The sequence below is a fragment of the Lissotriton vulgaris genome, chromosome 7 (genome assembly GCF_964263255.1).
Source record: "Lissotriton vulgaris chromosome 7, aLisVul1.2, whole genome shotgun sequence".
NCBI classification, from domain to species: Eukaryota; Metazoa; Chordata; class Amphibia; order Caudata; family Salamandridae; genus Lissotriton; species Lissotriton vulgaris.
In genome coordinates, this window is record NC_141695.1 from 756967691 (window position 1) to 756980892 (window position 13202).

General features: G+C 45.8%; 1 protein-coding gene across 1 annotated transcript in view; it reads right to left on the minus strand.

The window, feature by feature from the left end:
• Positions 1-2292: 2292 nt before the first annotated feature.
• The window catches only part of CPSF4L (cleavage and polyadenylation specific factor 4 like), a 208088-nt gene continuing 197178 nt past the window's right edge, over positions 2293-13202 (minus strand). The window contains exon 8 of the mRNA XM_086928781.1: positions 2293-2825. Coding sequence (XP_086784907.1) covers positions 2757-2825 — 69 coding nt within the window. The 3' untranslated portion in view covers positions 2293-2756. The remainder of the gene's footprint in view (positions 2826-13202) is intronic.

The window sequence follows — 13202 nt, forward strand, 5'->3', positions numbered from 1 at the left end:
AGCCACACACACACACACACACACCCAGAGACACACACACTCACCCAGAGACACACACACTCACCCAGAGCCAGCCACACACACACACACACACACCCAGAGCCCCCCCCCACACACACACCCAGAGCCCCCCCACACACACACCCAGAGCCACACACACACACCCAGAGCCACACACACACACACACACACACACACACACCCAGAGCCACACACACACACACACACACACACACACACACAGCCACACACACACACAGAGCCCCACACACACCCAGAGCCCCACACACACCCAGAGCCCCACACACACACACACACACACCCAGAGCCACACCACCCGGGCGCCGGCAGCAGCCACTACTGTTTGTGTGTACACTAAAAAAAGGGGAGGTTTAGACAGTTTAGTAGTGCTGTGTGTGACCCTGAAAATTAAAGCTCAGGCAACTGGATAAATAAATAAAATGATTACAACCGTCTGGAATGAAAGCACGTGTTTGTGGAAGCTTACAACTACTACCCAAAACATGTACGCCTGACTCCCATCATGTGGACGTAGTAAAGTCCCTCTCTTGGAGATTCTCATTCTCACATAGCTGTCTGGTGGCAGCTGCGCTGTTAAGTCAGACCATAAAAACAAAGCAGGCAAAAGTAAACATGTGCTAGTCTAGCTATTGGGGGGGGGGGGGGGGATGGACAGCTAGCCAAAAGTTGTATCCATTTTTTCAAAAGGAGCACCGGATTTCTATTTCTTGTCCGATAACGTGATGAAGGGGGTTAAAGAGAGCAAGTAGGAGTGTGGAAACAAAGGGGGTACAGTGACTGAAGATCTGTTCTGAAGACTGGAGGTCGCACGTCATGAAGAGTAGATGTGATTGAGAGCAACGTTATGAGCTTCTAATTACGACCACAGGCAGAATCCTTCCTTGCCAGTTAGCAACCATTTCACCCCTAAGTAACATTCATCTTGGTATGCGCTACAGTTGCATGCAAGGCGTATGAAGCAGAGTTTAAGCCACGCTGATCATTTGACAACGTCCCTCCATTTTTGGCATGGACTGCTCTTGTGGGTAAGCCAACTCGGCAGACCTGTAAGTAAACTGAAGGCCACAAATCCTGCCACAAATCCTGCAGTGTCCTTTAAGCCTGTCATCCTTCCAAGATCAAAGCACGGACTACCACCGAGTTGGGTAAAAAAAATAACTGTCATTGCTTACAAATGGAACAAAATCTTGAAGCATGCTATGTAACCGCACTAATTGTTTCAGTACTCTAGCGCCACGACTGGGGGTTTGCACTCTACAACAGGGCTGTACTTAATAATGCATAAATAACGCTATGCTGAATCTCTACGATGAACCACAGAATAACAATTGTCTTATCAATTCCTGTGGATGGAACTTCAGCAGACTCGAACCACCTGCTTTGACCTTTTAAGTTTCCATGCAAAAACATTTTCTCAATATGCTACAGACAGTGTACGGCAAGGACGCTCGGAAACCCTTAAAGTTTTCAAAATAACTAAGCTTCATAGCCCACTTCACACTGCCTGACATCAAACACATTCATGCTAGGTGCTAGGGAACCCTTCTAGTGGACCCAGCAACGTTTTTTGGGGTATTCCACGATTAAATCCAAAGAGAAACAAGTCAGGTCCCGGGCCGGCAGCCAATCACAGCGCGGCCCGGGGAAGGACGTCAGGGGGTTGTCCCGGGCCAACCGGCGGTGATTTTCACACGGCAACAGATGAGGGGTGGGCTCCCTCGAAATAAATAAATAAATAACAAGAAAACCATAACCTGCAATTTTTGGGGCTAGATGTCAGAATTGAGGCGAGAGGGAGGGGCGGGAATGGGCACACGGACAGCGGGAGGGGGTGGGCATACGGACAGCGGGAGGGGGGGCGGGAACGGGCACAAGGACAGCGGGAGGGGGCGGGAACGGACAGCGGACATCGCGCAACCCACCCCTGCAAAGGACACTTCCGAAATGGTGGAAAACAAAGCTGTAAAAAAAACAAAAAAACACCGCCCACTGCCGCATGACGATCGCAAGGGGGCGGGATGAGTAAACATGGCCGGAACGCCCACGAATCTGCTCCGGCCATGACGGACAGATCTCTGTTCCAATGGCTAGCCTCCATTTATGGAGCTAGCCAATGGAACAGAGGGGCGGGACATGAGTACACATCTCTAGACATAAGATTTCGCCCTGCGCGAAAGTCTGCTGCGCAGCTTTCGGCGAGGCGAAACCTAAAAAGTGCATAACCACAAAAAAACGAAGTTGACGACCAAACCAGGAGAAAATATAGCAAAAAAGCAGTTGTCTTGCTAATTTTATTCTATGAGTTTTGTCTATCATTAGTTAGTGCAGTTGCTCTGATCATGGTGAATAAACACTTTTGTTTTATTCTAGCAGCAGGAACATTGCAGGGCTGCAAAATCCTTAGTGCGTTGAGTGGGAGTGGTGGAACGGAAGTAGGCCAATTTAGCTTAGCAGAGAAAAGGTCACCCCTCTAGAAGGATAACCTGTCCTTTTCGGTGAAGTAGAATCTCCCCACATTAGAAGGAAGACCGGGTTGAAGGAATCTCTGTGTTGTTGCAGGAACTTCGAGAGAGATGTCGCTTGCACCCGAAGTAGAACAGCTATAACATTTCATCTGCCTGGAGAGCACATGGCACCATATTGAAGAGCGATGGTCATTTTGAACAGACATGAACTATCCGCCAGGATTCCCATGTAGATCTTCTTGCTAAAAGTCACTTTCTCATAATAAACATGCAGCGGTTTTTGGTGCATTTGTTGGCATAGTGGCCTTTCTCTCCGCACTGCCAGGAAAAAAAATAGGAACAGTAAGTAGAAAACAAGAGGCATTTAACAGAAGCACAAGGAAGAATAGTAGTATTTCATGCAATCATTCATGAGACTAAACAGAAAACCCACACACCATTCACTGTGATATTATAAGCTCTTGTCTAATGTTAACTAGGGGCAGCTCCTCCGTTAAGGCGGAGAAGCGTTACCCCACTGCCTTCAACTGCAAAAAAAAGGAAAAATAGAATGATAATGCGATGCTTTCTTTTTTTCCATGCTGCTGCAGTTTTGTGGACGGGGCTCGGCTGCTTTACTCACAGAGCCGGGGAGGGGAGGAGTGGTTTGCCCACTCCAAGTGAGCACGGCCAAACACTCCACGCACTTTGCATTATCTCCACTCAAGCTGCATTACAGCCTGGGTGGAGACCATGCCCCAAGCTCCCATTCCCTAGCTGAGCACCGAACCACAGTGCAATGTAGCCTTGCGATTGGTCAGGGGAGCCTGGGTGGGTGCTTCCTGTTCCTGCTTCCTGTTAAGCAGAACAAAGGAAGAGAATGCAGAGGACCGAGGAGCGGTGGCGGCCAGCAGGTATGTGTTTTTATTTATTTTAACGTCCATCCCCCTCCCCACTAATGCTATTTGGGAGCAACCACCACTGATGTTAACCGGTAGGAACAGCACCATGTAGGGATAAAGACTATATATATAGGCTTTAAAACAGTTTTCAAGTTGAAAGCAGGAAGCATCCACGCTCCCCAGATATTGTAATCCAGGCACTTTTTTGCACCCCTCACCTTCAGTTTTGTTTTTGGGATATTGAAGTCATTTGTGGTACCAGGCACCTCAGTCACCTTTAATGTCTATTGCTCAGTTCCACGTAGGAGATTTAGTGATCAATGTAAAATATATTTCTGATGGATGCTTCTAACCCCAGATTCCTCGCTTTGTGAATACCCACATGTGCCAGGCTGCACCCGTAGACTTTTTCTCAACAATTCCTTTGTACAGCAGTGTGCTCTGTACCCAATCTGTCCAGCCGCCCCAGAAGTGATGCTGGGGTCACAGTATAAACAGCTCCTCCGTGTGCCTTTGCCAGATCCTTTCTTTTTGTGCCTTCTGACCTGGATCCGGAGAACTCTCTCCCTCTCTCGATTCCTGTCACTTGACTAAAAAATTCTCATTACGTTTTTCCAGCTCTGAATGGGACATATCTCCGTATAAAATGATGGCGCTCAAATCCTGCAAATATTGCCACTATCAGATGTCAGTTAGTGACCCACACAATGTATGTCTCGGGTGTTTCGGCTCTGGTCTTGACTTGAAGTCATGCAACTAATGTGCTCAAATGAAACTGAAGGCCAAAAGGGATTGTGAGGCCAAGCTCTACGGCCCTGGGGACTGTAGGAAGGATGGGAAGGCCTGATCACAATCAAAATTGAGGGCGCGGATGCGCTCTCTGTCCCAAGGTAAGTCCTGGAGAGATCTTCATTCCACTCCAAATCTTTAGAAAAGTTAAAAAAGAAAAAAAAGCGAGTTGTCCAAACATAGCTCCCACTCTTCCAGCTGCTCTCGCCAGGAGACATCCCATGGAAATTACGGTACATCAAGATCGCGGTTATCCACCACAGAATCAACTCCTGAATCAGTGACGGCGCAGCAGATTCAAGTCGTCATAGAGGCTGTGTTGCGAATTTTTGGTACCCTTCCAGAGCCCTTGGGTGTGCCTTTGGGCCCAATGGATTAAAGGAGGCCTCCAGTCGGGTTACCGTCTGCAGATCCGCCTCTTTTTTTGAGCCTCCAAGAAACCATTGTTCTTGACACCTCACCGGACACAATTCTCCACCTGGCCCTTGCCTCTTTCGCCATGGTAATTAGAAGAGCAGCAGAAGTTCTTTACTTCCAGCCTACCTCCGTTGAGGTTAAAACAAATGTACTTACTACTGTTCTGCAGCAAGTGCGGACCTCTTGGGAACTGGTACTACCATTTAGTTAGGTCATCACAGATAACTTCTTGGGCTCGTTGGTGAATCGAGGATCCTGCCCCTTTCGGTAGACAAATAGCCTGACAGCAGAGACTAGCTCCAGTGCATCCACTTTTCCTCCTGAAGCACCCAACACCAGAGAGCCTTGTGGTTCATAGTTCCACCGTTCGACTTAACCCAAATGTGTTTCTGGCCTTGCAGAGTCGAAACGTATAAAGGTATTCAGGAAACTTATGTACTCCTATACTAGCATTGCACTTACGTCTTTCAAATCGAGTTGTCTTCTGGGGCATTACTCGCACACCCTGTGGGACATGGTGATAAATATTACTCACAGTCCCAGATGACCTTCTTACCAACCTCTGACAAATAAGTACCTAATCTGTTCACGCCTGGACACTACTGTAGGGTAGTTGGTACCAGCATAGTGCTTTGGCACCACACATGGATAAGATCCACAGGCTCCTCCAGTGATGTCCAACAGTCCCTCATGGACATGCCATTTGATGGCACTATTTATTTGGAGACAAAGCAGACTTGATATTAGAGTGCTTCAAAGAAAGCAAAGCAATAATGCCCAAAAATATTAACTCTTTAGAGGCTTCGGAAGAGGGATGCAGCAGAAGTGGACTGCGTCATCCTGTCCCCCAGAAAACCCACACACCTTTCATTGAATCACCCGATCCGTGCCCCTCCTGCATCCCGCCACTGCTAAAACTCTTTAGTTTGCATTCAGTGGTGCACTGCCACCTGGTTGGAGGCTAGATACATTTTTACCACTACAGGTGGCAAAACATCACATCAGACAGATGGGTGCTATAAATTGTTTAGTGAAGTTATGCCCTGTCTTTCGGTCTACCCCTCAGATATGCTGGCTACATCACAATGGCTTCCTGAAGACTGCCAGCTATTCTCTCACAAAACGTTCATGTTCTCTTGAAGACGGGAGCCCTAGAGAGGGAACCTGCATCAGAGGTCAGGACTGGCTGTTACTCCCAATACTTTCTGGTGCCAAAAAAGGACAGAGGACTTCATGCTATTCTAGACTTCTGCCCCCTGTACCTCTTCCTAAAGAAGGACAAGTTCAAGATACGCATTTTGGCTCAAGTTCTATCTGCCCTGGATCCAGGTGACTGGATGAGGACTTTGGATTTGCAGGATGCCTATTTCCACATCCTGGTCCTGCAATCCCACAGACACCAACTGTGGTTTCATAAAGACCATGAGCACTTAGAGTTCTCCGTACTCCTCTTTGGCCTCACTAGTGCCCCTCAGGTTTTCATGAATGTGATGGTATTGTTTGCTGCCTGTATGAGGACGTTGGGAATGCCATTCTACGTGTACCTCGATGACTGGTTGCTGAAGTGAGCTCACCTCACACAGTTGTGAACCTCCAGAGGTTGGTTGTCACCCCTAGGATTTACCATCAACGAGCCAAAGTCACACCTGACTCGTTCACATCTGCCTTTCAATGGAACCATCCCGGACATGGTGCGGTTTCGAACCTTCATCCTGCCTCAATAAGTGCAGGTTATACTGGGTATAATCCAGAACTTTCAACCATTGACCTGGGCCTCGGTAAGAGTGGTTCAACGACCTCTTGGTCTCCTGTATCCTGTTAGTGAATTGTGTCAGGTATTTCATGTGGGCTCAGAAGCGAGACCTGAAGTCTCATTGGGTTTTGCACCAAAGGATTTTCAAAGAATCTATCCAGGTATCAGAGGAGACTGCGAAAGATCTGCAGTGTTGGTTGCTGGACCGCATTTGAACAGGCGTCAGACCCCTTTCCCTACCCCACCCTGAAAATGATGATGCATCATTGTGGGGCTGTGAAGGCCATCTTAAAGATATGGAGGTGAGAGACTTTGGCAAAAACCCCTTTCCACATCAGGCTTTTGGGGACAATTTGCCTGACACTAAAGGCTTTCCTCCTGTCCATCAAGGGGGGCTGGGGTTGGGAATAGGTGCATAGTCTAACATACAGCACCATAGCCATGAGGCACTGCAGCAAGAAGAAGCGAGGTGGGAGTCTTGTGCCAAGAGGATCAATGCCTCTGAAACTAGCCTAGTCGTCAGGACACCTTCCAGGTCATAGAGCTACTGGCAGGGTTTTTAAAAGCGAGGGCGAACAAACTCAGCCAGCGTTGATCTCTGAGCTGGCAGAGGGCAATTTTCCAGCAATGGATAGTACTTGGCATGTTCAAGGCAGTGGAGTAAAGATTGACATAAGGTCCAAACATTTGTGTGCTGAGAGTTTCTAACTAGAGAGTGGCCTAGTCCCATAGGTAACTAGGGCTCTAACGTGCACTACAAATAAGTGTGTCATACACAATATGAAAACATGTTTAATCAAACATTGTATTGATAATTTTCACATTAAATACAATTGGATTTCATTTGTTTTTCATCATATATAATGTTTACATCAATAAAAGAAACCAAAATATGAACATTACAAATTCAGTTCAAACAAAACAAAATAATAGGACCCATTGCATTTCTGGACTCTGGGTCCCTTCGTCAGGGGTAATTATTTACACAAGGACAACGTGCAAAGCGGTATCTATATGAACTGTATTCTAAATTGCAGGTTCAGTGGAATAATTAACTGTGGTCATGGGGTCTCAGGAATAGGGACGCAAAGGAGTGCCATTGACGTTCCAAGCGGTGGTGTTTACCCCACACCATAAAAACCGGCCTGGCCAAAATCTCACGGAGATGTGAATGGGAGTCTTAGGGGGTGGCAACAACATGTCAGGCTGGACCAGTATAGGAACTACAACCTGGAAACACCTGGAATGGAACACGCAGGAACAATATACAAGAATCCAGCGCCTAATGCGGGTAACACCCAGAATTTAGACACACGGGCAGTATGCACCAGAATCCAACGTCTTGTCCGGGGAACAGCGGCCTCTCTTCCTCAGTGTACACCTCCCAAGGGAGCCATACTCTTCTCTTGTCGAACCACCAACACCGTCCTGAGAGTTTCTAAGGTATTTCTTCCTCAGGGATGCCATTTAGTTGGTCAGGAGCTAGGCACTCCTGTATGTCTTCCTGTCTCTACCTCTCATGCCCAAAGTTCTGAATAGGATGAAGAACGACCAGGCTACATCATCCTAGTGGCTCCAGATTGAGCCAGGAGAGTGTGGACTCTGGAACATTGGCTTCAAGAGGATCAAACAATCAAAGAAGGGAGGTAATGTGTTTAATGTGAGATGCACTCTGCTTCCAATACATAACCTGAAGGTAATTCCAAGGAGTGCACCTGCGCCATACTCTGTGGTTTATAGTCTCTTCGCTAAATTATATTGAGGCCCTCACTGACCACTTTCCTCAGTTTTGTGTTACCTGACCTGCCATCTATGTTGAAATCACCTGTTGTGATGAGCTTTTAAAGAAAGGTTAACCCACATGTTTCTGCTGAAACCTTTTGTGATGCCCCAAAGGGATCTGAATTTGATTCTCACATTTCTAACATTCAGACCAGTTGAAATAAAGTCAACTTTGCTACCGACCCTGAAGGCAGTTTTTCTTATTACAATCACCTCAACTTGTTGCATCTAATAACTATACACCATCTTCTTCGTGTACAAGCTAGTGCTGCAGACTAAGGCGACGTTCCTTCCGAAAGGTGTCACACCCTTCCACACTGGGCAGTATATCATTCTGCCGGCATTCTTAGCCCTCCTCATCTATCCAAGGAGGAGCAAAGACAGCTTTGCTTATGCCCTACGTAAGCTCTGAATTACTACACTGTGTGCACCAGTGACCATCAGGTGAACAATGAGCTCATCTTGGGATTCTTTGGAACAAAGAAAGGAAAAGCAGTACAGAAACTGACCATCTTGAGATGGACTAACCTTTGGATGAAGATCCACTACAGACTGGATATGAAACAGTCTCCGGAAGACTTACTAGCTCATTCCACCAGAGCCACAGCTGCTACCACTGCATTGGCAGAAAACCACTACGTGGCAAGCGTGGAGACTCTTGGAGACTGCTTTTCTGAGGGCTCTTTCCACATGGCTGAGGAGCTGGAGACAGACAGCGGTGTACCATGCACCCGGTGTTTAACACCTTGCCGGCTGCCTTGATTCCTCTCCGGTGCTGGACATCCCTTAACTGGGTGTGGTCATGACGGAACCATTCCGTCATCAGCACAGCTCAACCGTGACTGATGGCGAAATGGTTCCGTCACCAGCATCGAAGGGGTTAACATACAGGGCCCTGACACTGTGTGAACACTGTGTGAGGCGATGGAGCCGGAACCCCCTGTGCATAATCTACAGAAGGCCTTGTTGATGTTTGATCAAGGAGTCTACCTGCTCTCCCTGCTGTACAGAACTGCACTTTCCATGAGGTAGATGACTTGCCACATTTGCAGGACGGATGGGAAACTTTGCTTTGAAGGGCTTTCACAAGTAAGGAGTGGGACCAAGCCCAAGAACACTCATGCAAATACACCCATAACATGAGGTTTAAATTTAACAATCTAATTATCTACTTGCTACATACCTTGCACCGCACAGACGGAATGTCATGGTAAACACAATGGACTTCGGCTGTCCGAGGTGCTCCCTGGTTGATTCAAACTTCTTTCATATGGTGTGGAGCTGCCCAATAATTGAGCGCTTTTGGATGCAGGTCATGAGAGACCTGGAACATACTCTAGGCAGTCAACCACTTCATACAGCTGGTATAGGCCAACTGGGGCTGTATAAAAAGTGACAGGAGAAAAAAGCAGGCAACAGAATTCTTGACTTGGCTCTAGGAATAGCCCGCAGAGACGATGCACATCACTGGAAGTTACCTCATGATCTCCCACACAGCCGATTGAGAAAGGAGGTGGAGACCTGGGCCTTGGCAGAAGGGGCTGCACTGCACGCCAAAGAATACAGAAGGATGCACATGGGACTGCTTGCAGGCTTGTGGGCAGAGGTACTGACCAGCTTTTTAGATGGTGACTCAGACTTGCTCGGCTTAGAAGGGTTCTCACCATATTCTGATAATCCTAGTACTTTCTCCCTTGACGTCCCGCTAGCCTTTCCTAACTGATATGATATGGACGATAGATCTGAGGATCCGTCACCTGCCCTCAACACACATCCCTATGGGAAAATACATTAAGCAAACTTTGTGTTACAAGTTGGGTTTTCTATTCATTTTTATTAATTGGATGTAAATTTATAGTGGGAAAGATTGCATGTTGAATAACATTTATCCTGCAATGATGGGCTCAAATATATACAAGAACTGCTAGCGCATGAATGCCTGGAACATTTTGATCAGTGCAGGTATGATGTAATGCTTAAGAAAGGAGTCCTAAATCTTGTAATGTAAGCCTATGTGTTGGCATACATGCTGTATTCATTGGAAAACCAATAAAAGATAAATAATAATAAAAAAATAACAGGCCACCACATGGGCGTTAATTCACACATTCACAAAACACTACTACCTGGATAGCCAGGTCCGGCGGGAGGAGCACTTAGACAATGAAATCATAAGTGACCAAATTGGCAGTGGTATTCTACAGACCCACCATTGGTGGAGCTACTGCTTTGGTATCTATTTACAAGGGTGAGGTGTCTGCGGTTAGATAGAGTATCCACCAGGAAGAGCATTAGCAAAGGTAGGTAACTTGTTTACTGTGTAGAAATGTAGGCATAAAAATATTGACATAAAAACTGAAAAGTATTGATCATTGTTTGTGTACTCTAATATTTTTGGAAACAGAATTGTAGAATACTCATATTTAACCTCATCCGTGCTCATGACTAGCATGAGGCACGTCGCACTGAGCTCATGACGAGCTGAGCTCGTCATGACCGTTGCGCTGCGCCCACATGGGGATAATTCCCCTGCTGTGCTGGGCGTTCTAAGAAACGGGTGTGGTAATGACGAGCTCAGCTCGTCATGAGCACAGCGCCACCGTGCAGCGTGACGAGCTGAACTGTTCACGTGCACCGCGGCGCTGCACGCACCCTCCTTCCCCCCAGCACAGCGGGGGAATTAGCCCAGCGGGGAAGGGATTAAAATAGAAACAAAAGGGGGCAGGGGAGTGTGGCGTAGTGTAAGTTACAAATCGGGCAAGGGGCCTACCCACCCCAACATTTTATGTAATCAAATTCATTCCACAAAAAGACCCACCACAGCAGCAAATTACTAGTAATATACCCGCATTTTAATCCTATGGGAGATGTCAGGCACCCAGAAAGTTATGCGTATATTCACTCATCCTCCTAACCTTTCTGCAGCCCAAAGGGCATCTGGCCAGAGACAACCTCTGCCTCAAGCTGTACACAATAGGTCTATATTTTGCATTGCAGAACCTTGGTTAAGATGAACTATTTACTGGTTGCAAAATACTGGTCGCAATTAGTGATTAGTATTTTTGCAACCAGTAAATAATCTTCCAAACCAACTAATGTACAAATATGTTGGTATGGAAAGTACAGATCTGTAGTGGGTTGCAATCAAACCTATCCTATTAATATTCATGAGGTAGGTCGCAAATTGTGACTCATTCTAATTGGAATTAGAGTCCATTACAGGAATCATAGCCTTCCGGGGTCAGCAGACAACCATGCCTTTCATGAAAGTAAAAAATGTTTTTTAAATACAAATGCAGCCCGTTTTCTTAAACAGAGATAGGACTACATTTAAAAATAAATGTTTGCCTATTTTCAAGATTGTTTGAGAAGTGGCAGTGGTTCCATGGATCACTGCATACTCCCCAACCAACTTTTTTTTTAATATTAAAAAAGGGGAACAGGGCCCTGTGGGTACCTTTTTCTTTGTGGGTACGAGTTACCACCCTAACCTTGGGATCTGTAACATTCCAATGGTTTAGGATCCCTATTACGGTCCTAAACCATTGATACATATCACAAAAACAACAAAGGCCCCTGCTCTAGGAAAATAGCAATAAAATCACAGTAGTTTCTGGTTGTGGAAACAATAGTAAAATATGCACATCGACAATGTTTCAAAGTCAATAGATAGCGGTGTGCCAAGAAAGAAGTATGCAATGGAGTAGAATCCTTGTTATGGAAAACAGTTTATTGTTCCTCTTGTTGTGGCCAACACGTGTTTCATCGCAGGGAAACAAGACTGCGAATCTTCAGGGCTGGGTATAGATACAAAAGATGCATTTGTATGGTTGTTCTATATGAGCGAAGCATTAAAGGTGGTTGGTGAACCCTTCGTGATAAATAGCGGGCATGCCATAGAGTGACATAGTGTCATACACGTGTGACTTGAATTCTGTAGCACTGGTGACTTCAGTGTATGTGAATGGTGATGTTTTTATACCGTGATTATACAGATTGTGTGGCAGTGACTTCAGACAATCTACGGTTAGGTCATTCTAAAAGCAAACACATTGACCAGTATGCGTAGATACACTTTAAATTTAAGAAAATATCGGAAGAAAACATAGGAATTGGTAGAAACGAGTGAAAAGTGTATGTGCTTGTGATCAGGTATACACCCCATTGTAACCTGTAGTGACTTTTTAGTGAGTCTTTTTCAACCGAACCATTTGTCAGAACATTTTGTTGAAGACATCGACAATTTTATAAAGTACGACCGGCAAAAGTTGTATATCCTGTTATACATCCAGAAAGGGGTGTTGTAAGGTTCTATCAGTTTTTGTATTTGGTTAATGGATATTGTCGATTTACACGACAGAGGATGCAGATAGATTGAGTAATGATGCTCATCCCCTGGTATTTAGGACACATAAGAACTGCTCCAGTTATTGGTTTGTTGTACAGCCATGTGGTGGTGTCAACATATTTTATGGAAACAAACGGTCATTCCGTACGCCACTGGTCAATGTGAGCGTTAACACGGAAAAGAAGGATATCTGCTACAGAGGTGTGTTAGAAAAAAGCACTAATATATCTCGTATCAGAACACCAGACGCAAATTATCTCGTGTTCGTGAAGAACACGCATTTCGTTGAAGTAGTTTGAGCACGTTTCTTAGTGGTTGTGGGTAGTTTGATTAAAGAAAAAGAGGCCAAGTTCAGGTCCTAATCTTTGCCAATATTTGAACACCAAAATTAAGTAACTCACCCTTTTAAAAGTAAAAAGCCGGGATTAGTGATGTGGCCAACGCCCAGAAGGGCGAGAGTATGAAGAATGCGCTATAAACGCGTAGTTAGTTAGTTCCTATAAGTAAACAAAATGTGTACCATGAGAACATGACGAACCCTTATGGGAATTAGTATCCACAGGAAAAAAGAAACCGTAGAAATATACTCGTACCTTATTGGGCTCATAAGGGGGGCCATGACCGGGAGGAGAATAGATTAAAGCTGTAACGCTCGAAAAAGGAAATCAGGCGGGTGCACCTGTAGAGAGAGTAATGAAAAACCAAGCGGTGTGGTATAATTCCCT